Source organism: Macaca mulatta, chromosome 5 (genome assembly GCF_049350105.2).
Source record: "Macaca mulatta isolate MMU2019108-1 chromosome 5, T2T-MMU8v2.0, whole genome shotgun sequence".
NCBI lineage: Eukaryota > Metazoa > Chordata > Mammalia > Primates > Cercopithecidae > Macaca > Macaca mulatta.
The window spans coordinates 181,473,129-181,497,118 of NC_133410.1; the positions used below are offsets into that span (position 1 = coordinate 181,473,129).

The 23,990-nt window shown below is 38.9% G+C and overlaps 1 protein-coding gene and 1 long non-coding RNA gene across 4 annotated transcripts in view; one reads left to right on the top strand and one right to left on the bottom strand.

Annotated features, from left to right (window-relative positions):
* GALNTL6 (polypeptide N-acetylgalactosaminyltransferase like 6) overlaps positions 1–8,091 on the top strand; it is a 1,218,179-nt gene extending 1,210,088 nt beyond the window's left edge. For both annotated transcript variants that reach the window (XM_001084788.5, XM_001084905.4), the window contains one exon: positions 3,617–8,091. In XM_001084788.5, coding sequence (XP_001084788.2) covers positions 3,617–3,784 — 168 coding nt within the window. In that variant the 3' untranslated portion in view covers positions 3,785–8,091. The remainder of the gene's footprint in view (positions 1–3,616) is intronic.
* On the bottom strand, positions 3,647–22,343 carry LOC106998579 (uncharacterized). Of its 2 annotated transcripts, none has more exons than XR_013417584.1 (5): positions 22,062–22,343; positions 18,489–18,551; positions 12,030–12,062; positions 9,712–9,794; positions 3,647–3,780 (listed from the first exon to the last, which is right to left on the bottom strand). It is a non-coding gene; the product is annotated as an uncharacterized LOC106998579 (long non-coding RNA). The 2 variants fall into 2 exon arrangements; XR_001445075.3 differs by having other exon boundaries at positions 22,019–22,343.
* Positions 22,344–23,990: the final 1,647 nt, after the last annotated feature.

Here is a 23,990-nt window from a genome sequence, read left to right on the forward strand (position 1 = left end):
CCCCTTCCAATGAGCTACCTGGAAAGGCACACCTAAAGTTGCCAGGGTGCACTGATCGACTGGCATTGAGCACTGATTAGGACGTAGTTCTGGATTCAAACTTTCGCATTTCCTCTCAAGGATTTCTCATTTTCTCAGGCAAAACAAAACAAAACAAAACCCAAACAAACAGAAAAACACAAAAATAGATGGAGCAGGCATCCAGGAAAAGTGGAAGTAATAAAGGGAAATGCACTGCTGGATTACACTGTGAATAGCCAGAGCACAGGCCGTGCCATGCCCCAGGACTGGACAGAGAACAATCTAGTTAAAAGCACAGAAAGAACATCTATCGTCCTTTAGGGAGGGTTGTTTTAGAGCAGCACACTTACCGAAACACTCAGAAGTCTATTCCACAGAAAAAACTGTGTTCAATTCTGTTCCAGCATCACTGCTGTGACCACTGAGGTGAAGGGCAGAGGAGGGAAAGGCTGTCATAGAACCAAAGACCACATTCAAAAAATAATTACTCGATCCACTGACTTAATTCCAACCAGGAAAAGCACCAGGAAAGACATTTAGTGATTCACAAGCTCAGTTGAGTAGAAACTTAAAGATGGCAATGATGTAGCTAGCCCCCAAGGTCAAAAGTGGAAAATGCTAGCTATGGGCAAGGCAAGGGCGCTTCGAGAAGCTTCACTTCCGGGACTTTGCTGGGCACTCCCAAGACAAGGGCGAGCAGAGCTCTGTCTCCAACCAGGGAACAGTCAGTCTATGGATCTACCGATCACTGTGGATGGTCTCTAGTTTGACACCCTGTCATTTGTCTCTGTCACTAGTGACCTTTGGAGTAAAATGCTCATTCAATTTTATGACTAGGAGAGGCTCCAGAGATTTATCTAATCCCCCCCACCCCCGCATTTTACTGATGAAGCTTCTCAGACATAGACAGATGAAGGGAATCCAATTTTTCAACTTTTATGAGAACATGAAGTACAATAACAGAAGACATATTCTGGACGGTTCACGGTAGCGGTATATTTGCATACTCGACTGGGTTCACCCCAGGAGTACACCTGTATTTGTCAGAGGATGTGTTCCAATATGGGATTTGGAAAAATATGACCAGTTGATGGCTCAGAAAATAATGTTTGAAAAAATAAAATGTTCAGAAAGTCGGGTTTGGCATTTGCATGCATGCTGAGGTACACAAGCTAGGGAAGAAAAGAGAATAGAAACGTGTCCTACTCCTTTTCTCATTTCTTAACGTTCACGGAGACGTGTGTTTTGAGGGGGAAATTGTGCTCATCTGGAGAGCCCACAAGAGCTTTTCTTTTTTCTTTTCCTTTTGTTTTTGTTTTTATTTCTGTTTCATTTGTTTGTTTTGAGACAGAGTCTTGCTCTGTTTCCCAAGCTGGAGTGCAGTGGCCTGATCTCAGTTCCCTGCAACCTCCGCCTCCCTAGGTTCAAGCGATTCTCCTGCCTCTGCTTCCCACGTAGCTGGATTTAGAGACGTGTACCACCACGCCCGGCTAATTTTTATATTTTTATTAGAAACGAGATTTCACCACGTTGGCCAGGCTGGTCTCGAATTCCTGGCCTCCAGTGATCTGCCCGCCATGGCCTCCCAAAGTGCTGGGACCACAGGTGTTAGCCACAGTGCCCAGCCCCACATGAGCTATTGATAAAGGTAACAACAGAAAAAAATACAGATGGTGAAGAAGGGGCAAGAAGTGCATGTGTATAGAACAAAGTGAATTAGAATGTAGCAGGTCACCTAGAATTTTCATGACTATAACAGCTTAAGAGTGCTCTTTGAAAAACTGACTTAAATATATTATATCCATATATATTATAATACACATATTATACGTATTATATAATGCATGGATATATTATAATTGTATATTATAATACATATCCATGTAGCTTCACTAGTGGCTGGGGCTGGGAGAATGAGCATGAGAGATTCTGGAGAAGTAGAGAGAAGATAATGAAGGAGACTGCTGCCCGAGGAGCCACAGTGGCGGCTGGGAGAGGGCATCTGGGACAGCAAATATCTAGGAGCCCCAGAAAAGAAGGGCTGGTGGAGTGAGCTGCAGCTTGCATTCTCCTTCCTCCTGAAAGCTGCTTCCTCCACCCCGGAGGAGAGAGTTTCTCAGTCTTTCCCTGGGGTCAGACACCGGTGGAATTAATGAAGCAGGAGGGAAAGAAAATGGCAAGGAGATCTCAGGAGCCCTCTTTGTGTAAGGAGAGTAAAATCCACAATAAACTCAGGAAACTCATAAAGAGAGCAGAAGAGAATAGCAAGCCTTTGTATTAGGCACAGCTCTTTGTTTACACTGAAAATAGAAACAGGCAAACTAAATTGCCTGCAGGTTGCCTTTCTCCTTCCTTATTCTTTCTTCCTTCATGCAGTGCTTAACTATGCAAACATCCGGATCCTAAAAGGACATTAAATATTGCTTGATGGAGTCTTAAAATCCAGGAGTAACCCAGAAATGTTTACAAAGGGTGCCTGAGAAACTCCTAATTCTAAAAGCATTGCAAGTTTATTATTCCTCAGATAAAGGTAACCAGAGCCTGTAAACCTTTCCTAAACTAAGTAAAACATTACTTGATCCCAAAATGTGAGCAGCGATTTGGGGATGTTTTCTTGTATTATTAGCATTATAGACCACATTAGAGATAAAATTCATTACTAATAAGGAAAAATCTTTTTTTTTTAGCATTGCCTTATCCCCACTTACACAATTAAAAGGGGGTGTGTGTTAACAGAGCTTGTTCAGATAATGAGCTTGCTCACTACTTAAACTTTCTGTCCCCGTGTATCTTTTCATTCACTGGACTGTTATCTGCATCACGTACCTGGGGGCTTTTTTTAAATGAATGTTGCCTCCTCCATTTTGCAGAAAGCAATGAGACTGGCAGCACTGGAACACCTGCATTATATCAATAAAGGGATTGAGAGGAGACTGAAGCTCAAGAGCTAGCAAATTTGAATTTGTACATCCAGTTATTGCCTGTGTGCCCCCTGTCCCCAAACTCATATTCATCTTCTCAAAAAGGCAGCTGAGAACCCAGCACTTTTGACTGCTTTTTGTTTTCTTTTGTTATTTCTCTTTCCCATTAGAGGTTCAATGTGAGGGAATTATGACTCTTCTAGTCACTGTGTGTGCGTGTGAGCAGGGGGTATTATTTACTGTGCACTAAAATATAATTTATTGTGTATGTGTTTCTCCCCAGATAGCTACATTATTGGCTACTTGACAAGCAACCCCATATACTTACTATCTTCAAAATCCAAGCAGATAGCAAAAAGCTCACCACAGAGCAGAAAATGAATGGATTGCTTTTTTTAAAAAAGTGAATGACCGATTGAATGAATGAATGAATGAATACATTTATTGTCTCTAGTTGAACCTGCTTGTAGGCTCTACATAGTGCCAATAGAGCCTACAAATTCACATTCCACATTGGCAACTCCACCTGCTATTGTTTGATTTGGGAGCTGTTCTATTTACACAATGAATATATACTGAAATATAAACAGAAATATCTTACTTCTGTATATTTTGGGTTGTAACCATTCACCACGTATTACAATAGTCTTTTCTTTTCTTCCTGACTTCTCCAGGACAGAACATTATTCCATCCTGTGAGCAACAGCTGCATGGATTGCAACCCCGCAGAGAAGAAGATTTTCATGGCCAGATGTGACCCTCTCTCTGAGACTCAGCAGTGGATTTTTGAACATATTAATATGACTGTTTTAGAAAAATTTAACCACCATGCCAGCTCCTAGAAAGAAGGAAGGAAGAAAAAGTGATTACCTACAGATTATAAATGAAATTTTAGCCAGCATCTGGGTCGAAGGAGTCAGGAATAACATTTCCTCGATCCAGGAAGGCTGGTTTAAAGATTTGTAAATGCCATGTCAAAGTAGGTTGTTTTGAAGAACTTCCTGCATCTGAAGAACTTGGCTGAGAATCTCACCAGCTGCTTCTGAGAACTCGAGACTAGCAGTTCCCTTGCTGGCCAAGGGCAAAGATAATTTAGGGACTTTTCAAAACAACTGCTGAGCTAATAAATCCTAGCATTTCTCAGGTCAAATCCTGCAGTAGTGAGTAGCTATGAATGGATCCTATTAACTGGGTGGGAGGGGGGTGAAAACGGAGTGCATGACTGCTCTGACAACCTGAGGATATCACAGGTTTAGAACTAGCCACGCTTAAAGGGTGAGCTGTACTCTTTGGTGCCATTCTCTGACTAAGAATGGGTTAAGCAGGTTTAACCCTTAAAAGTGCTGCAGATGATTTCAGAGTGCTCATACTATTCTGTTTTGTTTTGTTTTTTTAAGTGAGGGTGCAATATCTAATGTAAGACTTCAATTACATAATGAAATGGACATCCAGTGTTCCCATTCTTTCGTTTACATTTGCCTTTTTGTTTTTTCAGAGCAAAGGTTTTTTATTGTTTGTGGAAGTTCACCTCCTTGAATCCACTGGATTTCTAATTCACTGCCCTTCTATGAATCCAGTTAAAAACAAAAACAAAAACAAAAATCTGTGCTCTCAAGTTACTCCAAAGAAAGATCTCACAGAAGCAGCAAAACCATATAAGATTTAGGAGTGGGACTTCCCTGGGAAATCTATTTTTACTTTTCTATTATTTTTAAAACCTTAAAAGTCTGATATTTGTCCAGTCATAATTTTTATTAAGCAAGGAAATGGAGTGAGGTTGATGTAATTAGTTTAGGAGATTCTTAAACCCAAATAAATCTACACTCCAAGTGATATATGAAAATGGCTTGGTTCACTTCAATTCTGTTTAATCAGTGGTGGGAGCATACAAGTGGTTTCATTTGTTCGTTTGTTTATTTGGGTTTTGCTTTTGTTTTTTATTTTTTTTCTCGTTGTCATTCTTTTGTAGTGTTGATATTAATGACATTCTTTTATTTGGAAGCTCATAAAAGGAATTACCATTAGTAAAGTGTTTCTGACACCATTTTCTGTTAATGGGACAATATTTCAGGGATGAAGAAAGGAATGCTCTGAAAACTAAATGGAACAATTAATCCTTAAAACAATTTTTTACTGTTCAATAATATCAAGATGGGGGAAGAATATACAGGTATCAAGGTGGTTCTCGAGAAAAAAGAATCATGTTTATGACACATCTCTTAAGTTTTTTCAGTATAAAAGTGTTTTAACTTTGCTTTCTTTTTGTTTTTTGTTTGAAGTTGGTTTTCTTGTTAATAAAAATTTATATAACATCTTGGATCTAGAGCATTAAATTTTAGAACTGGGAAGACTCCTAGGATCCAATCCCTTTGCTTCTTCAGATGAATAATAAAAGCCCAGAAAGGCCCAACTCCTGGCCAGGCTGATGTCTTCTGGGCCGTATTCCTGTGTTTTTTATCTTGTGCTGTGTTGCCTCACTCTGTTACCAAAGCTGGTTCTGGATTTTACTGTGATTTAACTTGAGATTTCCAATCACTAGATGAGAAAACTATGCCTCCCTGGGGATGCCCACTAAAGTAATATCCACATTCAGAAACTGTAATACAGTACATGAAGCCTCTTCTTGTACATGTTCATGATTTTGTTATCTCCCTGAAACCTAATGAAAATGTCTAGTTAAACTACCAGGCCAATAGTTGGGGAAGAGTTATTTCATTATCTTTACTGATTTTTCAAGCATTCTTTTGAAGAGCTACTTTTTTCTTTTTCTTTTTTTCTTTTTTTTTTAATTATACTTTAAGTTCTGGGATACATGTGGAGAATGTGCAGGTTTGTTACATAAGTATACACATGCCATGGTGGTTTGCTGCACCCATCAAACCCTCATCTACATTAGGTATTTCTCCTAATGCTATCCTTCCCCTGGTCCCCTACCCCCTGACAGGCCCCAGTGTGTGATGTTCCCCCAGTGTTTGATGTTCCCCTCCCTGTGTCCATGTGTTCTCGTTGTTCAGTTCCCACTTATGAGTGTGAATATGTGGTGTTTGGTTTTCTGTTCCTGTGTTAGTTTGCTGAGAATGGTGGTTTCCAGCTTCATCCATGTCCCTGCAAAAGACATGAACTCATCCTTTTTTATGGCTGCATAGTATTCCATGGTATATATGTACCACATTTTCTTTATCCAGTCTATCATTGATGGGCATTTGGATTGGTTCCAAGTCTTTGCTATTGTGAACAGTGCTGCAATAAACATATGTGTGCATGTGTCTTTATAGTAGAATGATTTCTAATCCTTTGGGTATAGACCCAGTAATGGGATTGCTGGGTCAAATGGTATTTCTGATTCTAGATCCTTGAGGAATCGCCAGACTGTCTTCTACAATGGTTGAACTAATTTACACTCCGACCAACAGTGTAAAAGTGTTTCTGTTTCTCTGCATCCTCTCCAGCATCTGTTGTTTCCTGACTTTTTAATGATCGCCATTCTAACTGACGTGAGATGGTATAGCATTGTGGTTTTGATTTGCATTTCTCTAATGACCAGTGATGATGAGTTTTTTTTCATATGTTTTTTGGCCGCATAAATGTCTTCTTTTGAGAAGTGTCTGTTCATATCCTTTGCCCAGTCTTTGAGCGGGTCTTTTTTTGTTGTAAATTTGTTTAAGTTCTTTGTAGATTCTGGATATTAGCCCTTTGTTAGATGGATAAATTGCAAAAACGTTCTCCCATTCTGTAGGTTGCCTGTTCACTCTGATGATAGTTCCTTTTGCTGTGGAGAAGCTCTTTAGTTTAATTAGATCCCATTTGTCAATTTTGGCTTTTGTTGCCATTGCTTTTGGTGTTTTAGTCATGAAGTCTTTGCGGATGCCTATGTCCTGAATGGTATTGCCTAGGTTTTCTTCTAGGGTTTTTATGGTTTTAGGTCTTATGCTTAAGTTTTTAATACATCTTGAGTTAATTTTTGTACAAGGTGTAATGAAGGAGTCCAGTTTCAGTTTTCTGCATATGGCTACCCAGTTTTCCCAACACCATTTATTAAATAGGGAATCCTTTCTCCATTGCTTGTTTTTGTCAGGTTTGTCAAAGATCAGACGGTTGTAGATGTGTGGTGTTATTTCTGAGGTCTCTGTTCCCTTCCATTGGTCTCTATATCTGTTTTGGTACCAGTACCATGCTGTTTTGGTTATTGTAGCCTTGTAGTATAGTTTGAAGTCAGGTAGCATGATGCCTCCAGCTTTGTTCTTTTTGCTTAGTATTGCCTTGGCTCTACGGGCTCTTTTTTGGTTCCATGTGTAATTCAAAGTGGTTTTTTTCTAATTCTGTGAAGAAAGTAAATGGTAGCTTGATGGGAATAGCATTGAATCTATAAATTACTTTGGGCAGTATGGCCATTTTCATGATATTGATTCTTCCTATCCATGAGCATGGAATGTTTTTCTATTTGTTTGCATCCTCTCTTATTTCCTTGAGCAGTGGTTTGTACTTCTCCTTGAAGAGGTCCTTCATGTCCCTTTGTAAGTTGTAGTCCTAGATATTTTATTCTCTTTGTAGTAATTGTGAATGGGAGTTCACTCACGGTTTGGTTCTCTATTATTGGTGTATAGGAATGTTTGTGATTTTTGCACACTGATTTTGTGTCCTGAGACTTTGCTGAAGTTGCTTATCAGCTTAAGGAGTTTTTGGGCTGAGACAATGGAGTTTTCTAAACATACAATCATTTCATCTGCAAACAGAGATAATTTGGCTCCCTGTCTTCCTATTTGAATACCCTTTATTTATTTCTCTTGCCTGATTGCCCTGGCCAGAACTTCCAATAATTTGTTGAATAGGAGTGGTGAGAGAGCATCCTTGTCTTGTGCCAGTTTACAAAGGGAATGCTTCCAACTTTTGCCCATTGAGTATGATATTGGCTGTGGGTTCGTCATAAATTTGAAGAGCTATTTTTTTAACCTTCTGTCACAGAGATATTTTGTATAGATCAAGAGATCTTGAAGCATTCAAGATGCATACTGGAGAAAATCAATAGTGAGAAATTAACCTGTGTGTTGAACAATTCCAGAGAATGAATGAAGATTTATCTCAAGTGTTCACAGAGCAATCTTGTTGTAGAATTAGATGAGCCAATAAAAATTCACATTATGTCATTAAACAGCTGACTGCTATTTACAATTCTATGAAAGAGAAAACCCTGGGTTCTGCACCCTGCAAAGTTCAGATTTGCAATGATCTTGTAGGATGCTATAATCATGGAAAGCTAGCCATAACATGTTTGGCTCTGTCCTTTGAGAAATCCTGAATATATTGTATTGTTTTGGTGTGATACACAGAGGTCAACCAAGATTGGTCTCTTGATCTCTGAATAAAATAATGTAATATTTTGGGGCATATTCAAGGGTGGAGGGTGAGAAGAGGGAGAGGATCAAGAAAAATAACTTACGGGTACTGGGCTTAATACCTGGGTGATGAAATAATCTGTACAAGCAATCGCCATGACACAGTTTACTGATATAACAAACCTGCACATTCACTCCTGAACTTAAAATAAAAGTTTTAAAAAATTAAATTAAATTGTTTAAATGTAATATAAAAAATTAATTTTTTAAATTAAGGAACACTTGAGACATTAAGACCAAAATTAAAACTCCAAACTGTCAAGCAACTGTTAAATGTGTGCAAATAGGAAACAAATAGAATGAAATGAAGCCTCGAGAATCTACCCTTAAGCCAAAGGACACAACATTGCCAATAAGCACATCTGAGAAGGCATTTCCACTCCACTGAAGGTTAAGACTGTTTACCTGAAGCACCACTACTACCATTCTGAAAAGCAGAAAACTACGTTTGTTGGTATGTTTATTTAACAAAGGGGACTGAACAATCCTCAGAAACACTCTCTTTCCTGGAAATAACATGATTTGAAAATTGGACAGTAGGCCGGGCACGTGGGTCACACCTGTAATCTCAGCACTTTGGGAGGCCGAGGCGGGCAGATCACGAGGTCAAGAGATTGAGGTCATCCTGGCCAACATGGTGAAACCCCGTCTCTACTAAAAATACAAAAATTAAATCCCAGCACTTTGGGAGGCCAAGACGGGTGGATCACAAGGTCAGGAGATCGAGACCATCCTGGCTAACACAGTGAAACCCCATCTCTACTAAAAAAATACAAAAAACTAGCTGGGCGAGGTGGCAGGTGCCTGTAGTCCCAGCTACTCGGGAGGCTGAGGCAGGAGAATCATTTGAGCCCAGGAGGCAGAGGTTGCAGTGAGCCGAGATCGTGCCACTGCACTCCAGCCTGGTGACAGAGCAAGACTCTGTCTCAAAATAATAATAATAATAAATAAAAATAAATTGGACAGTAGAGTACTGACCTACCCTTTTATCAGAATGGGAGGAAAAATCATAATCTGGCCTTGGAAATTGCTACTTCTCCATCATAAGACATGGTTTTGCCAGAATAATTAATTTTTAAAATTTTTTTAATGTACTTACAAAGAAAAAGCTCTGCTTTAAAGCAATCATGAACTAAATGTAGGACCTACATACACTTTTTTCAAGGCTGGATTAATACCCTGCCAGTAGCAATGTACTGGCTTCTATGTCTACTGGTATTTACTTAAAAACATTAATATGATCAGATAACTGTTTTTAAAAGTATTCACTACATCAGAAGCCTCAGGGAGTAATGCAAGTTCCAGAATTGCTTTACTAATTGATATCCTAAAACTTTATACAATAAATGAATAACAGAAAATGAAAATGGACTTACAAGCAATGAAAGAGTGTGTTAGGCCCGTTCTTCTCATGTTTCTTGGAAAACATGAAACCCATGCCAACACTTGACTTCATTTCCTTTAGTAGCAATGTTTTAAAAGAAGATAGACAAATATAAATAAGTAAATACCTACTATTATTTTGTGCTTCTTCCTCTCAGATGAAAAACTTTTATTTCAATCTGTTTATAACTATCTCCATAAGGAAATAGTGAGAAAAGAATGTTTTCTTGGAAAAATAAGCTCTATGAAGTTTATGGCTGACCCATCAAAAGAGTTAGTGCCCCAGGCACAGCGGCTCACACCTATAATCCCAGCACTGTGGGAAGCCAAGGCGGGAGGATCACTTGAGCTCAGGAGTTCAAGACCAGCCTGGACAACATAATGAGACCTTGTCTCTATAAAACATTTTTAAAAATTAGCTGGGTGTCATAGCACATGCCTGTAATTGCAGCTACTGGGGAGGCTGAGGTGGGAGGATCACTTGAGCCCAAGAGGTCGAGGCTGCAGTGAGCCATGATCACACCACTGCACTCCAGCCTAGGTGACAAAGTGAGATCCTGTCTTAAAAAAAAAAAAAGAAAGAAATTCAATCACATTTTGATTACAAAGCTGGCTATCCCGCAGTCATAAAGGGCCCCACCTGCCACTGTGGGACATTCCTGGCCCAGGATATCACACATCTAAGGACTCAGAAGAAAGTTGATGATAAGGCTATGCCAGCTGTGCCTTTGACTTCTTGTCTTACTGCAGAATCTGCCCCAGAACTAGGCAGTTCTCCTGACCTTCCCCTGAGGAAGAGTGCTAGGTTATATTTTTTCAGAATTTAGAATCATCCTAACAATATGACATTGTGAACATTGATTTATCCCTAAAAACTCATTTAGTAAAATGTCTTTAGGCTTGTTACCCTGGCAGGATTATGAGGCTGCAATGCGATTCCATAAACACATGCTGGAGATATGCTGGAAATAAGGCATTTCTTATAAATCATGAGAAAGAATGCCTCAAAGGGAAAATATTTTTAAGTGATTCCCTATGATTCTGGAAGTACACATAAATGGAGATAAGTAAATTATATCTCTCAATATGGGGCACACTTCATTCTCTCCCTTCACCTCATCGACCAGTCCTGCTCCTGCCATCATTCCTCTCAGATGACACCACCAACTGTAATTACTCTCCACGTGTGAAACGGTGGCTGAGGACACTGAAGCGTGACGAGTGGCCAGTCTTTCCCGCACTGCCAACATTGGAAGATTGCTCTTTGATTTATGTCTATAGCCTTTGCTTGCAGAACTGGGAGCTCTTTGCAACTCTATTTGGTAGACTTGACATTGACCTGAAGCTTTTATTCATAGTCACTCATCTCTGAGCTTGACATACCAGACTGGTGTGTCTGGTACTGCAGCCTCTCGGCAGACAACAGCTCAGGCACACGTTTGATGCTTCACTTCAGAGAAACCTGGAAACATTTCTTCCATCCCTGTTGCCTGAAGTTGCCTGCTTCTGCCTGAGGCACAATAGCTTCCTAGGCTTTCCGCGGGCCTCTGCTGTCCTTCTTTGCTCGTTCCAACGTGGTGATCCAACTGACCTCAGTACAGAAAGGCTGGTTATATTTCAGAATCTTTTTGCCGATGAGTTTATTCTGACTTTACTCACCTTGAGAGGGCTATTCATAACTAAACAGCTTAGATGCTGGTTTACCTATATTACTTTATGCCTATGCTTGTTGTCCTGTGTGATTATTAATAATGTCCCTTTTACTGTTTTTCTTTTAATTTTTATTTTTACTTTTATAATTTTTGAGAGGGAGTCTGGCTCTATCAAGCAGGCTGGAGCACAGTGGTGCAATCTTGGCTGACTATAGCCTCTGCCTCCCAGATTCAAGCAATTCTTGTGCCTCAGCCTCCTGAGTAGCTGGAATTACAGGCATGTGCCACCACGCTTCACTAATTTTTGCATTTTTAGTAGAGACGGCGGGGCGGGGGGATCTCACCATGTTGGCTAGGCTGGTCTCAAACTCCTGACCCCAAGTGATCCACCTACCTCGGCTTCCTAAAGTGCTGGGATTACAGATCTGAGCCACTGCATGCCAGCCTGTTTTTATTTTTTAGAAACACGGTCTTGCTCTGTCTTCCAGGCTGGAGTGTAGTGGTGCAATGTTAGTTCACTGTAACCTCAAACTCCAGGGCTCAAGTGATCTTCTCGCCTTGGCTTCCCAAAGTGCTGGGATTACAGGTGCGCACCACCACGCCTGGCCCCCTTTTACTCTTAAAAGTGTCCTAATTTTAATAACAAATTAAATACTCACCCTATTTATAGTCCACGTGCCTGTTTCTTATTCCTGTAGGAAAAGAAAACGTATTTTGCTTATTAAGGCTTACAGTCTACAAGAAATCAACTCGACTTATTCCTTCCCTTCAAACAGGACCAGACCAAAATCAGCTTCTTGATGACTGTGTATTGCATTCACATGGGTCTTTACAAGTTACTTAATGAAAGCTTTGTAATCAAGAGTTATATATCCACCTAAATCCCTTTGCTGAATGAAGTCTAATTTAAATGATTTTTTCATAATTTAAAAAATTTATTTGAAATCAATGCAGTCATTTTATATTTTTCCAAGCTCAGAACAGTGGATCTCCAACATGGCCTATTAATCACATTATTAATTCTCAATATAATGGTAAAGTATAGATAGATAGATGATAGATAGATAGATAGATAGATAGATAGATAGATGATAGATACATACATACATACATACATACGTACATAGATACATAGATACATAGATATGTAGATACGTAGATAGATGGATGATGGATGGACATTCTATTTGAATTACTACTTTTGTTTTTCAAAGCAATTTTATGTGTATTGTCTCACTCCACACTTATAAAAACCTCCGCTGTCGATAATATTATAATCCTTATGAAAAAACTGAAGGACTCAGAGTGAAGGGGCTTGCAAGGGGCTAGCAAGTTAACAGCAGAATCAGGACTAGCTAATATGTAGGCCTTCTAATATGTAGGCCTCTGCTCCTTCCATTCTCAATGGTACTTTATACCTCACTACAGGGTCATTCACCCAGAGCAAAGCCAATATGAGTTGTATGGAGGTACCTCAAAGTAGTAAAATCACTCATTCCTTGGAGACTTCTGTTTTTAACCGCTTAATTATGTTTGTTCTTCTCTGTACCTGTGTGTTTTTGTTGATTTTCCCACAAGCTTATTAAAGTAAGAAGTGAATCCAGGATTAGTCCTTCTTAATGAGATTTCCAAGGTACTTTTAAGAAAAGAAGTGATCAATTAAAGCTATTTGCATAGCTCTAGATGACAAATCTAAAAGCAAATACTGTGTTCTTGGTAATTATCAATGAGTTCAGTCCTCAGGGAGAGGAAAACAGTCATTAAGCAAAGAATTTGTGCTCACTTCGCAGTAAGACTCCAAGCTGACCTTCTTTTAATAGTCTTATTTCTGAAAAGTTGTCAGGCGCATTTCTTAGCCATGTGAGACTCTCTGTCTGCACTGATGTGAATTCTCTCCGGCAGTTTTTCTCTTTTGAGGGTACAAGTTAAACATGTGTATTACTAGGCCTTTTGGTCTGTTTGGGCTGCTATAACAAAATATCATACACTGGGTAACTTAGAGATAATAGGAATGTATTTCTTACAGTTCTGGAGGCTGAGAAGTCCGAGATGGAGGAGCAGGCAGATTCAGTGCCTGCTGAGGCCCCAGTTTCTGATTTAAAGATCACGTCTTCTCACCGCGGCCTCACATAGTGAGGGGGCAAGGGAGCTCTCAGGGGCCTCTTTCATAAGAGAACTAATCCCAATTATGAAATCTCTGCCTTCATGACCTCATCACTTCCTAAAAGGTCTCCCTCCTAATACCATCACCATGGAGGTCAGGATTTCAATATATAAATTTGGGGGGTAGTGACACAAACATTTAGAATATAGCAGCAGGTCTTACCTCAAATCTATTGTATCAGAATTTCTGGGTTAGGCCACTAGATACAGAAAATTCTATTATCAAAGAGATAAATAATTGCTTTGTGCCCCAGTTCCTAATATCCTACCACTAGCAAATCCAAGTTAATTATCTGACATGGTTGCTCACAAGTAAACACTGCAGATGTCTGGAGGAATGATCAGTTGTAATCCGAAGCTATTATAAATTTGCATTGAGAGAAACATGCCTAAGAACATTTTATTTCAAGAATTCTCTAGCTTTTATTAGGTCAATGATTATTAAACCTTAGTGTTTAAACACCTGGAGGTAATGTTAAAACACAGAATACTGGGCCACCCCTTAGTGATTGAAATGAGGCTCAAGAATTTACATTTCCAACATGTTGCTAGATGATGCTGATGGTCTGGAGTCCACGTTTTGGAAGCTATTGGTCCAGACCAGTGGTCTCACCACTTTGAAAATATCTTCTTAAAGATAATTTTGTTAATGTTGCATCTGTTTAGAAAGCATTAGTTATGTTTAAGAGGCATGTATTGGAAATGATAATAAAGCCCCAATACACTCGAAATTCAAACAAGTGTTAATTTAATCCAATAAATATTTATAACTGGAAGAAAGTTTCTCCCATAAATTATTTAAAGCAGGATCACAGAATTTGAAGACCAAAAATAGGCAGTATTATGGTATCATAGTAAATATCTTTTCAATCACTTAAATTTCTCAATTAAAGTATAACAAATACATCAAGACCCTTACTTTAAGTGCCTGGTATTGAGTCTCACATTAATAATTTGATATTATTGTCCCTTTCTCTATGTTCTTAGTGAACTTCATTCTACTGTAGAATAGAAGTGAAAATCAAAAGAAGGCATAGCATGGTGAACTGATTTACTCAACATTGTTTTTCAGTGTATTAGTCCTTCTGCCCCTAAACCATGCTTTTTCTCAAGTTTTGTCTTGGGAAAGGAAACATTAATTTCTGATGGCAAATAACCAGCCAACACCATTTCAAATACATTGTGTAAATACAGTTGAGCTATGGTTCCCCCCATCTTTGAAAAAATACTACAAGTTTAATTAAAAGTCTTTTAAGCGTAACAATATCTCACTATGCTCAACTCAGTTCACTAACTTTGTTAGAAAAAAGTTACAGAAGGTAAGGAAAAGCTTAGAATTTCTGCTGTGTTTTAACTGTGGTTCTCTCAGATTTGTAACTTTCTTTTCATTGAAGATAAACACTAAGACCTTCTTTAAAGGTCATTTCTACCTCATCCTCTGTCTTCTGAAATAAAAGTTAATTTAATTTTTTTCTTTTCAGTTTATTTAAATTTCAGCCTCTAATGGCACACAGAGTAAATCCTCCACACTATTTTTTCCAAATATTTTTCTGTTATTTTTGTGTATACTAAGGACGCATGAAAGAGAATGTATGGGAAAGGGTGTTTCACTTTACCAATGTTTGCTATTCAAATCTCTACCACCCAAAAAATTGTTATGGAATTTATAGTGTGGTTTTGCACTGATAAACCAAGCCATGTGTTCAGATTTTATGGTGAAAAAAAATGCAGTAGACGCAAAATATCCTATTAGGGTCAAAACCTAGACAGTGCATCTCAAATCAAAAGGATAAAATTATATGATCAGGACTTTCAATTTTTGTTAAAGATAAAGGGGGCATTGAGGGCCTGTCTAACACTCCCTATTCTAGTAAAGAATGGATGAAAGGAGGTGGGAAAGTGTGTACGGGTGGGGTTGGAAGAGAGAAAGAAACAGTCATGCTTTATTGCTTACGACAATTTTTTTAATGTCCTAGAGGAAGCAGCAGGGAAGTGTCAGAGTGACTGAGATGTCAAAGAAATAATCTCACAAAAGAAATACTGCATTTGAAGCAAGGAGCCACTTCTCATTAATGTCTACCCACTAGCAAATGGTTGGGGTCAGAAACACATACATTCTCCAAACTGCCTTCAGTCAGAAGACAAGGATTTATCGAAAAACAAAAAAAAAACAAAAAAAAACAAAGGAGCTCAAGTATTAAACAACTATGCAGAGTCAGTCATTGAAATGTTTAAAATGAAACAATCTTTGGGGCAATTCATCTGGATAACAAATGCCTCTGCTTGAAAAACGGCCTGGAGTTGAGGTTCTTTTATTGTGAACGACAGGAAGGACTTAACTGGAGGAAAGCTAATGACCTTGTTTCTACATTCCTCAGACATCAGTCGTCTGCCAGAAAATCGCCTATGGGGTTGAGGCAGTGACAGTTTAAAATGGCCAGGGAGAAAGTCTACAGAGAAAATGAGCTGCAGCTTCAGTGGCAGTTTCTAAAAATGTTGGTGAATACTTCCGCTATAGAGCAAAGCAATACACATTGCACTATCTGCTACCAGAGCTAAGCCGCTGGCCAAGATGCTAAGCTCTTTGAGAAATTATTCTCTCTGTTTTAAAAAATTCTTTTCTATTTCCATCAACCCCGAGTAAACTTCCTCCAAGTAAGTTAAAACATCAGATGAGTGAAATTCCTTTGGTAAGAAAATCAAAGGATCTTTCTTGTTGGAGTAAAGAAAAATGTTAGAACAGCAAAATCCCCAATCTTCCCTCATGATATATACTTTGTGTGTCTCTTCTCCCAAACTAGGATAAAACTGTTTCCGATAACGTCAGGAGCTTGGTCTTTTGCTCTGAGGGCGCAACATTCTCTCTAGATTTATTTCAATAAATGTTTGTTGAGTACCAACAAGAGTGAGTTTTTGCATTAGACTAAAAAGTATATGCAACTAGGGAAAAAAGACTGGTTAGTCGTCAAAAAACGACTGCTACAGTCTTTCTTTCCCATTTGAAATAGGACAAATATTCAGTCCCTCTAGGCCTTCTTATAATTGTGTGAAATATGATAATAAACATGAAATTGCTTCATAACTTGCAAAGCAAAATGTAAATGAAAGAGTTTGGTATTTAATGAAACCCTGTCCTCCAGCAGCGTATAGTCTAGCAAAGTGCTTCTTAGGTAGGGTAGCCATATAATCTATTGTGCAAACCAGATAATTTTTTAGGGGGAAATGAGGTGTTATTTGTAATCATAGAGGAAACGCAGGTGAAAATCAGGACTGATTTTCTTCTTAAAGACATTGAACAAAATACTCATGGACAATATGAAATATTAATCCAGAGTCAACATGTAGGATCAGAGTCAACATGTAGGGGCTCACAAAGTAGGTTTGGGTTTGAGTACTTGGGTTACTTATTGAAAAGTCCTAGGCCAGGCATGGTGGCTCATGCCTGTAATCCCAGTACTTTGGGAGGCCGAGGCAGGCAGATCACCTGAGGTCAGTTGTTCGAGACCAGCCTGGCCAACATGGTGAAATTCCGTCTCTACTAAAAATACAAAAATTAGCCAGGCATGGTGGCAGGCACCTGTAATCCCAGCTGCCTGGGAGGCTAAGGCAGGAGAATCACTTGAACCCTGGAGGCAGAGGCTGCAGTGAGTTGAGATCACACCATTGCACTGCAGTCTGGGCAACAAGAGTGAAATTCTGTCGAAAGAAAGAAAGAAAGAAAGAAAGAAAGAAAGAAAGAAAGAAAGAAAGAAAGAAAGAAAGAAAGAAAGAAAGAGAGAGAGAGAGAGAGAGAGAGAGAAAGAAAGAAAGAAAGAAAGAAAGAAAGAAAGAAAGAAAGAAAGAGAGAGAGAGAGAGAGAAAGAAAGAAAGAGAGAAAGAAAGAAAGAGAGAAAGAAAGAAAGAGAGAAAGAAAGAAAGAAAGAAGGAAAGAAGGAAAGAAGGAAGGAAGGAAGGAAGGAAGGAAGGAAGGAAGGAAAGAAGAAGGAAGGAAGGAAGGAAAGAGGGAGGGAAGGAAGGAAGGAAGGAAGGAAGGAAGGAAAGAAAGAAAGAAAGAAAGAAAGAAAGAAAGAAAGAAAGAAAGAAAGAAAGAAAGAAAGAGGGAGGGAGGGAGGGAGGGAGGGAGGGAGGGAAGGAAGGAAGGAAGGAAGGAAGGAAGGAAGGAAGGAAAGAAAGAAAGAAAGAAAGAAAGAAAGAAAGAAAGAAAGAAAGAAAGAAAGAAAGAGGGAGGGAGGGAGGGAGGGAAGGAAGGAAGGAAGGAAGGAAGGAAGGAAAGAAAGAAAGAAAGAAAGAAAGAAAGAAAGAAAGAAAGAAAGAAAGAAAGAAAGAAAGAAAGAAAGAAAGAAAGAGAGAGAGAGAAAGAAAGAAAGAAAGATCCTTAGAAATCATTTAGGCTATGTGGTTCTATTTTGCTATTTTTAAGTTTGAGCATGAAGCTTTATCTAAAGTAAAATTGTTTGTGTGCTATTACAGCTAGATTATAATATCTAGGCTATTCACTGCTTGAAAATGTCCCTACAACCTTTATTCATCAATCATGGTATCAAAATAACATCATAACAACCAGCTTAATTTAGAGTATATAAATAACATATAATGAAGGTGCTTTAAAAACGAAATACAGTCTTCTACTCTGTTTTGATATGCAATTATATACACTTAATTAAAAAATAAAGAAAAAGTGAAAGTAGAATTCACAAAACAATTGAATTGTCAAACACCTTCCACAAATATTAAAATTGTTATTTTGTAATTTGCTTTATGTATATCGCCAATAAAATTGTGTTTCACGTGATGAATGAGGATTTTGGAAGGAGATTGCTGTCAGGGAATTTAGCAATAAAACAAAGCAGTGAAGAAGATACTAGCTTTTTATTGCTAATTTACTTCCTTGGTTTTGCATTGCACCAGGGGTAATTCCTCTATCAAAGTGTGGTAATAATGTCTGACAGACTTACCTGATAAATGTGCCCCATCTTCAGAATGTAGGATAAGCTGTGTTTGTTCAATTTTACTGCATCCTGCGACAAATAAAATTGGGGAAAAGCTGCCATGAAATGAAGCTATTTTCTACAGAGTTTGTTATTGACAAGCTGTACTGCAGCCCCAGCCACAATAAGGAGACAATGACTCATCTGGTATATAGCAAAACAATGAAAATAAAATAAACAAACAAAAACAAATATAAAGTTCCTAAATGCTATTCCAGCAACAGACCTGTAAAGAGATATCAGTTAATCTAAAATATGTATATGTTAGATGCTTAACTTTTTTTTGTTGGATAGATGAACGAATGGCAGGAATAATGCCTACTTCAATGCACTACTTTCAATATTTCCCATAGTTCAACCTATAAAATAGAAGGCAGAGAGAGAAAGAGCTAGATAAAATAAGAGGGAGAATGAGAGAGGAAGAAAAGTAACAGAGAGTAAATGAAAATCTTCACTCAAAATCATAAGGAATGTATCTTAACTGAATATTTTGATTGATGTGATGCATTGTTTTAGAATCACTGCTCCAAGGAAAAAATTGAGGCAAGAGGAAAATATACCCCATTGGGCAGTGGGCAGGAAAAAAAAAAAATCTCTGTCAAAGAGCACAAATCTTATTTACAATGGAACTTTAATGACTCTAAGCTGCTTTAACTCCCATGTAGTTCCCCCATTGGAAGAAGATTATGAAAGACTGCTCTCCTCTCTCCCAGCACACACTGATGTTGTTACCCCATTCTAAATGAGTATGGTAATGGCATTCACTAGGGATTATCAACATTTAGAGAAAAGAGTCTGAGAAAAAGAAAAAAGATCCAATACAAGCTGAGAAGAATACAACTTATCTATGGAGCTTCTGTGGATGGAAATGGCAAGTATAGATATTAATATATTACATGAGTCACTCGTGGTAGAGATTCACCTTAATGGCTTAGAACTCAATAAAGCTGAGGCAGAGGGACCCATTGTATAATAGTTTTAGGACTCTTCACTGCTAATGGAATAAGCTATAACCCTTTCCAAAGGAGCCCTAGAGCACCAGAATCACAGGGAGACAAAAAATAGTAGAAACTATGTATTTTTTCCCAGTATACTCGCATTTATCCACTTATGAGCAGGAATCTGTGATTTGAAAGCTTTCCAGAGTGACCTTGATTTCTAAAACTAATTAAGCAACAAGAAATGCATGAAACTGAGAAAGGAGACAAGTCTAAGGTGAACAATGGGCTATAATACAATCATAAAAGGCTTCAGAAATAACTGAAGAAGGACGACTGTTCTTGACCTATAACTTTACCTCATTTTGCTTGTACTGCTGAATCACATAAATGGAAAATAAGCAAAAGCAGTGGTTGTTGTAATTACTTTTATAATAGTGATGATTTTGACCTGATGTGAATTAATATTCTTAAACTTCTTCAAGGTACATTGCATTTGGCCAATTCTTCTTATTCTAAATCACCACAAAAGAACAAGGCTTACCATGCATCTTAGCAAAGCTGTTTTTGGCTTTTGTTTCTAATTCCTAAGGTCATCAACTCTAATCTTACAGAAGTTAAGCTTTGTTCTAATTGGCTATATAATCAGGGGTAAGTAACCTAATTTCTATAATTTAGGGCACTTATTCCTACATTGCACTGTACATTTTTCCTTACAAGTAGAAAATTACGTTATTTTGTAATAATAATAAAGTCAAAAAGGGTGTCCATGTTAAGCTATAAGAATTCAATCTGGAGAACATGGAGCATATTTTCCCTCACTTGGAGGGCTAGGGTAAGAGTAATTATTGGCAATGTTAGACTGAACAAACAGTATACTCCGTAAAAAATGAGATGGCCAACAACACTATTAATTGCATAAGATACTGGCTCATTCATTCATCAAACATTTATTGGTTGACCCTAATCATGCAAGTTTACAAAAACCTGCAATACAGCTTCATGGCAAAGCTTTCTCCTATGAAGAAACTTTTTACATAATAAAATTCAGGGAGAAAATAGTCAAAGGCATACTTAGTAAACCTTGCCAGTAGGGCTGAAAATCTGTTTCCCAATTGAAAAACCACAGCCAGATATCATGTATAAAGGAAAGTCATTCTCAGTAATCTTACTCTCCCTTTACTATTGTTTTTTAATAGATGACTGAAGATTACTGAGAGAATAAGCTCAAAAGAAAAAGACAGAAAATGTGGAATATGTTTGAAGTCTTTAACCCTTATAAAATAAAAATATCCAGTCATCTTCACTATAGGAAGGAAACCAGTAACATACATCTTTGGGAGTAGAACACACCTCGCCTTCCTTTTCCTAAATATTCCCTTCTGGCTCAATTAGCTGATAGAGGAGAGCTATTTCACCCTTGGAATTCTAATAAGGGGGCATGGGAAGGGCAGCAGTGCTCCAATCCTTGTTGGGTCCACCCCTGGATCTCGTTCAGGAATTAGGGGTGTCACAATTAATTCATTCATAACATATAAAGCTCCAAAGTTTCTACATTTTTAATTGAGCTAAAGTAATTTCATTTTTTCCTAAAATAATATCATTTTCACTGCCTTGTACTCTGTTATGCTTTCTCAGTAGCAGGAGAAGGGATTAGAGTTACAGTTAGTCCTGAGAATTGAGGAAAACCCTGGTTCTGACTATAGGACAACATCAGACACAGGAAGGCCACCCATCATCGTCACAAGGGAACAACACGGAACAGATACCGCAGGGAATTCCTGGTGATTTAGTCACCCACCTTTCCCCGCTTTGCCTCTTGATATCTCTGAGCTCTAACGGTGGAGAAAAGGGAAAGAGATAGAGGTCAGTGCTTCCCTCCGAGGGAAAGTCCTGAGAAAGCAGTGCACAGCCATTGAAGGTCCGAGGCCATTCACTCTGTACAACACACTGATAAAAAACAAACCAGTGAAAAATAAAGTCTAGTTAACTCAGGCAAATGCTTTTGAAAAATTCAAATTCAAGCTCTTAACTATCAAATGTTAACTAACTAGGAGGCAATTGCTCTACCAACAGTGAGCTGGCTTCCATTTGCTTTCCCTGGCTTCAGATTTCTCTTCAAAGAGACATATTAAACAACGCACTGATATTTTTCAACCTGGCAGGAAATATGCCAGCTGCACCAGCCATTGGAAAGGGAAGACTATTATCCCAATTGCCAATTTTAACCAACCCAGTAAGTAAATAGCCTGGGCCTAATCTTTATAGGCAGTTAAACTGTGCAGTGCTTGATAAATACTCCTGGGTGGCTGTGGTAAAGCAAAACAAAGAATACTGCTGGATAACAAGACAGCTGTAAAAATTAACGTTAGATCCCAGAGGAGATAGGAGTTTCCGGATCACAGAAGCTGTCTGTGACAAGAGAGATACCTATTACAAAAGAGTGATGGTTATTAAAAGAACAATAAGCACTGCAGCTACATTTAAGGCATTCTACAATCAATTTTAAGATAAGTAACATTGCCTGAAGTTAAGTACAAAAGATAACAAAATACAAACCCCATCCAAATGTATCAAAGCCTTGCAATTAACTTCTCATTACCAGAAGAAAACGTTGTATAAAATGGCTATTGAAGAAGGATATTGGTCCAGGAAGGCAATAGTGGAGTTTGGTGGGTCAGACCTTGAGTTTTCTACAAAACGTATAGCCTCTTTTTTCCAGTGTAAAAATCCTTGCCAGAAGCAGGAAAAATCTATATGCTAATCATATTTCCAATTGAGCTCAAACTGAAGGAAGTTAAGAGGAGAGCACAAATGACTCAGAGGGCAAAGAGACTGACGTACAAAAAGAAATGATTAAAAGATTCTCAAATGGCCAGCTCTGCTGAGTAGCGACCGAGAGGAGACGTGATTGTCATTGGAAAGTGTCCACAGAGTAAACAACAGTCAGAGTCATTACTGGGCTGAGTCGAAGGACTAAATTGGGGTAAAATTAAGGACAGAGAGATTTAAACTGAATGTCGGTGATGAGAAGGGCTGCCAGATAGTGAAACATCTCCCCAGGGTTAACCATGAGACATCCTCTCAGAAGGCTTTTAAAAGTCAGGCTCTACCATGAACCGAAGGAGCCTTTTTCCAATCTAAAGGAATGAAAAAAAAAAAAAAAAAAATCCCTCCTTAAAGAGCAGGATTATATTTTGGGAGGGGGGCAGGAATAATTATCTAAGGTTTCTCCTAGAGAAGGAAAAGGTTGTGGTGGGAATGAACGAGGGAAGCTCATTTTAGAGGAGGTGGGGAAGAAAGCAGGAAGCATGAAAAAGGGAAGGTCACCAGCCAGCAGAAAAGAGGTAGGAAGCAACACCCTGTCTAGACTCCAGAAAAACAACGACAGAACCATGACTGGCAAACACTTCTGCAGTGGTTTTGTGCTGAAAGTGATGGCACAGGCATCTCCCTGAGCTCATCAGCACGACGTGGTTTTTCCTAGCAGTAGCCTCAACAGTTGGTGATAACCTACTGTATAAATTCCTTGTGTCCTTAAGCTAAGAAATAATTCTCTAAAAACCATAGGAAGCTAGTCTTTGTAGTATTTCCTATTTTTAACTAATGGTACTTAACAGAGTAGTGGTTTAGAATACAAGCTTGGCATCAAGCGGATCTCGGTTCAAATTTCAGCCCTATTTACTGTGTGGCTATTGGCCCACAATATAGCCTTTCAATGACCCAAATTGTCAGCTGAAAATGGGGTGATAATATATACTTTTAGCAGTCAGTGTTCTTGGTTGCAAGAATTACACTGGAAAACTTCAGCAGAGGAGGAATTTATTGGAAGGATATGAGAAAGCTCATAGAATCAACAGTAGAGATGAGAAAATGGGTGGGAATTAAGGGAGGTAGAGCGTACTGAGCCATGGGCAAGGTTATGCCACAGAAACTGCCTGGTTAGGGTGCCACCGTATGAATTGCTGCTCCCACACACTGTCAGACTCTGCTGCCACTGGACATTGGATGCTGTTCCCATCCGCTCTGTGTCATCATCACGAAGTGAATTCTAAAAGATCGCTGCATTTTGTTTATCTTACTTAAGATTCTCATTCAACACTGGGAGCACCTGACTGGCCAAGCCTCAGCCGCAATGCCTGTAGCATAGCTGCCAGGGAAACAGAGAAAAGGGAGTAGCTGATCCTTTGCATCTTCTTTAGTGGAATGCAGGATGCAGTGTCCCATGGAGATTCACAAAGTGCATGCTTTCCTCCATATAAGAAAGAGGTTCGGGCCAGACGTGGTGGCTCAGGCCTGTAATCCCAGCACTTTCGGAGGCCGAGGCAGGCAGATCACGAGGTCAGGAGATCGAGACCATCCTGGCTAACACGGTGAAACCCCCTGTCTACTAAAAATACCAAAAAAAAAAAAAATTAGCTGGGAGTGGTGGCTGGCACCTGTAGTCCCAGCTGCTGGGGAGGCTGAAGCAGGAGAATGTCATGAACCCAGGAGGCAGAGCTTGCAGTGAGCCGAGATTGCCCCACGCACT